We start from the raw sequence: 1,588 nt of genomic DNA on the forward strand, positions 1-1,588 counted from the left end.
TATATATATATATATATATATATAATGTGGCCACGGGATCTCCAACTGCACGCAAGAGCAACCTGGAGAGACTTGGACAGAACAGGTCAGTCTAATACCTGCAGCTGCCACTCATCTTTCCTATTGTGTGTGTGTGTGTGTGTGTGTGTGTGTAAAACCAAAATATGTGACACAATAAATACTGGCACAGCTCTGATTTCTTTTAAAAAGAAAATTAAAATATGAGTTCTGGTTCTAATTATTTGCTATTAGCTACTCCCGAAATTCAGAAAGTACTGTAATTAGGCTAAAGGGTTATATAATATGTAGTGAATCTTCAATACAAGACCATATACTCTGCTATTTTTCTTTTACTAATTAGTTTTGTTACATTAGTAACCAGGCCGTGCCAACACAAGCATTCCAGTCAATATGATGATATTTCTCAATGTAAATTAATAAACTGAAATTCTAATGGTAAACATTTTTTCATAAATGTACTTAGAGACCCCTCCGAAAGACAAAGCAGCTTTTGCCATGCTGACCAAATTAGATTTCTGAGCCTGCAAAAGTCAGCCTGGAGTTTCACAAATCCACCTAAATGCTGCTACCCATGACATCTCTTGGGAGGCAGCCAACAGCTTCTGGCTATGCCCCAACCTGGGTTCTGAGAGCACTTTCCATTAGAAACCTCTATGCTCAATGAGGAGACTGGTGCTGCTGTGTTGGAAAGAGCTCAAGCTGAGCAGGCAGGATGAGGCCTGGAAACCAAGCACACAGGAGACAGCCCCACTAGCGTGGAGGCCCTCATGGAGAGGTCAGGCAGGTGTTCATCACCCCCACCTGCCATTCTGCCCCCCAATTCCCAAATACCTTCTTGAGCACCTCAACCTGGCGAGTATCTCCAGCACTAGCTCGGGCCTGTTCCAATTCCCTCTGCAAGACCTCTATCTTCTCTCCAAGCTCCTCTTCCATCTCCTCCTTCTCCATTCGCAGCTGCAGGAGTCTGAGCCGGACAAGGTGAAATAAAGGGGAAAGGGAACAGAGTAAGGCCACATGCCTGGGGGAGGTTAGCATGACAATAAAAGCCACCTCTCTGGAGGCCAACACACTGGGCACCCACTCTCAAGAGGAAGGAAGGTGAACATGGAAAGGAGCAATTTGAGAAATGGGAGAATAAGAACATACCATGGATAGAAAGGAAGTGGGCCAGGCATAGTGGCTCATGCCTGTAATCCCAGCACTTTGGAAGGCCAAGGCAGATGGATCACTTGAGCCCAGGAGTTCAGGACCAGCCTAGGCAACATAATGAAACCCTGTCTCTACAAAAAATACAAAAATTAGCTGGGTGTGGTGGTGCATGCCTATAGTCCCACCTATTCAGGAGGCTGAGGTGGGAGGATGGCTTGAACCTGGGAGGTGGAGGTCGCAGTGAGCCCCAACTGTGCCACTGCACTCCAGCCTGGGCAACAGAGCAAGACCCTGTCTCAAAAAAAAAGAAGAAAGGGACTGGGTGCAGTGGCTCACACCTGTAATCCCAGAGTTTAGGGAGGCCGAGGTGGGCGGATCACGAAGTCAGGAGTTCAAGACCAGCCTGGCCAACATGGTG

The 1,588-nt window shown here is 46.9% G+C and overlaps 1 protein-coding gene across 1 annotated transcript in view; it reads right to left on the bottom strand.

The window, feature by feature from the left end:
• The window catches only part of CGN (cingulin), a 28,867-nt gene that overhangs the window by 11,811 nt on the left and 15,468 nt on the right, over positions 1-1,588 (bottom strand). Inside the window, exon 10 of the mRNA XM_011973535.1 lies at positions 853-985. Within this exon, the coding sequence (XP_011828925.1) occupies positions 853-985 (133 nt within the window). The remainder of the gene's footprint in view (positions 1-852; positions 986-1,588) is intronic.

Source organism: Mandrillus leucophaeus, unplaced genomic scaffold (assembly GCF_000951045.1).
Source record: "Mandrillus leucophaeus isolate KB7577 unplaced genomic scaffold, Mleu.le_1.0 Scaffold139, whole genome shotgun sequence".
Taxonomy (NCBI): domain Eukaryota; kingdom Metazoa; phylum Chordata; class Mammalia; order Primates; family Cercopithecidae; genus Mandrillus; species Mandrillus leucophaeus.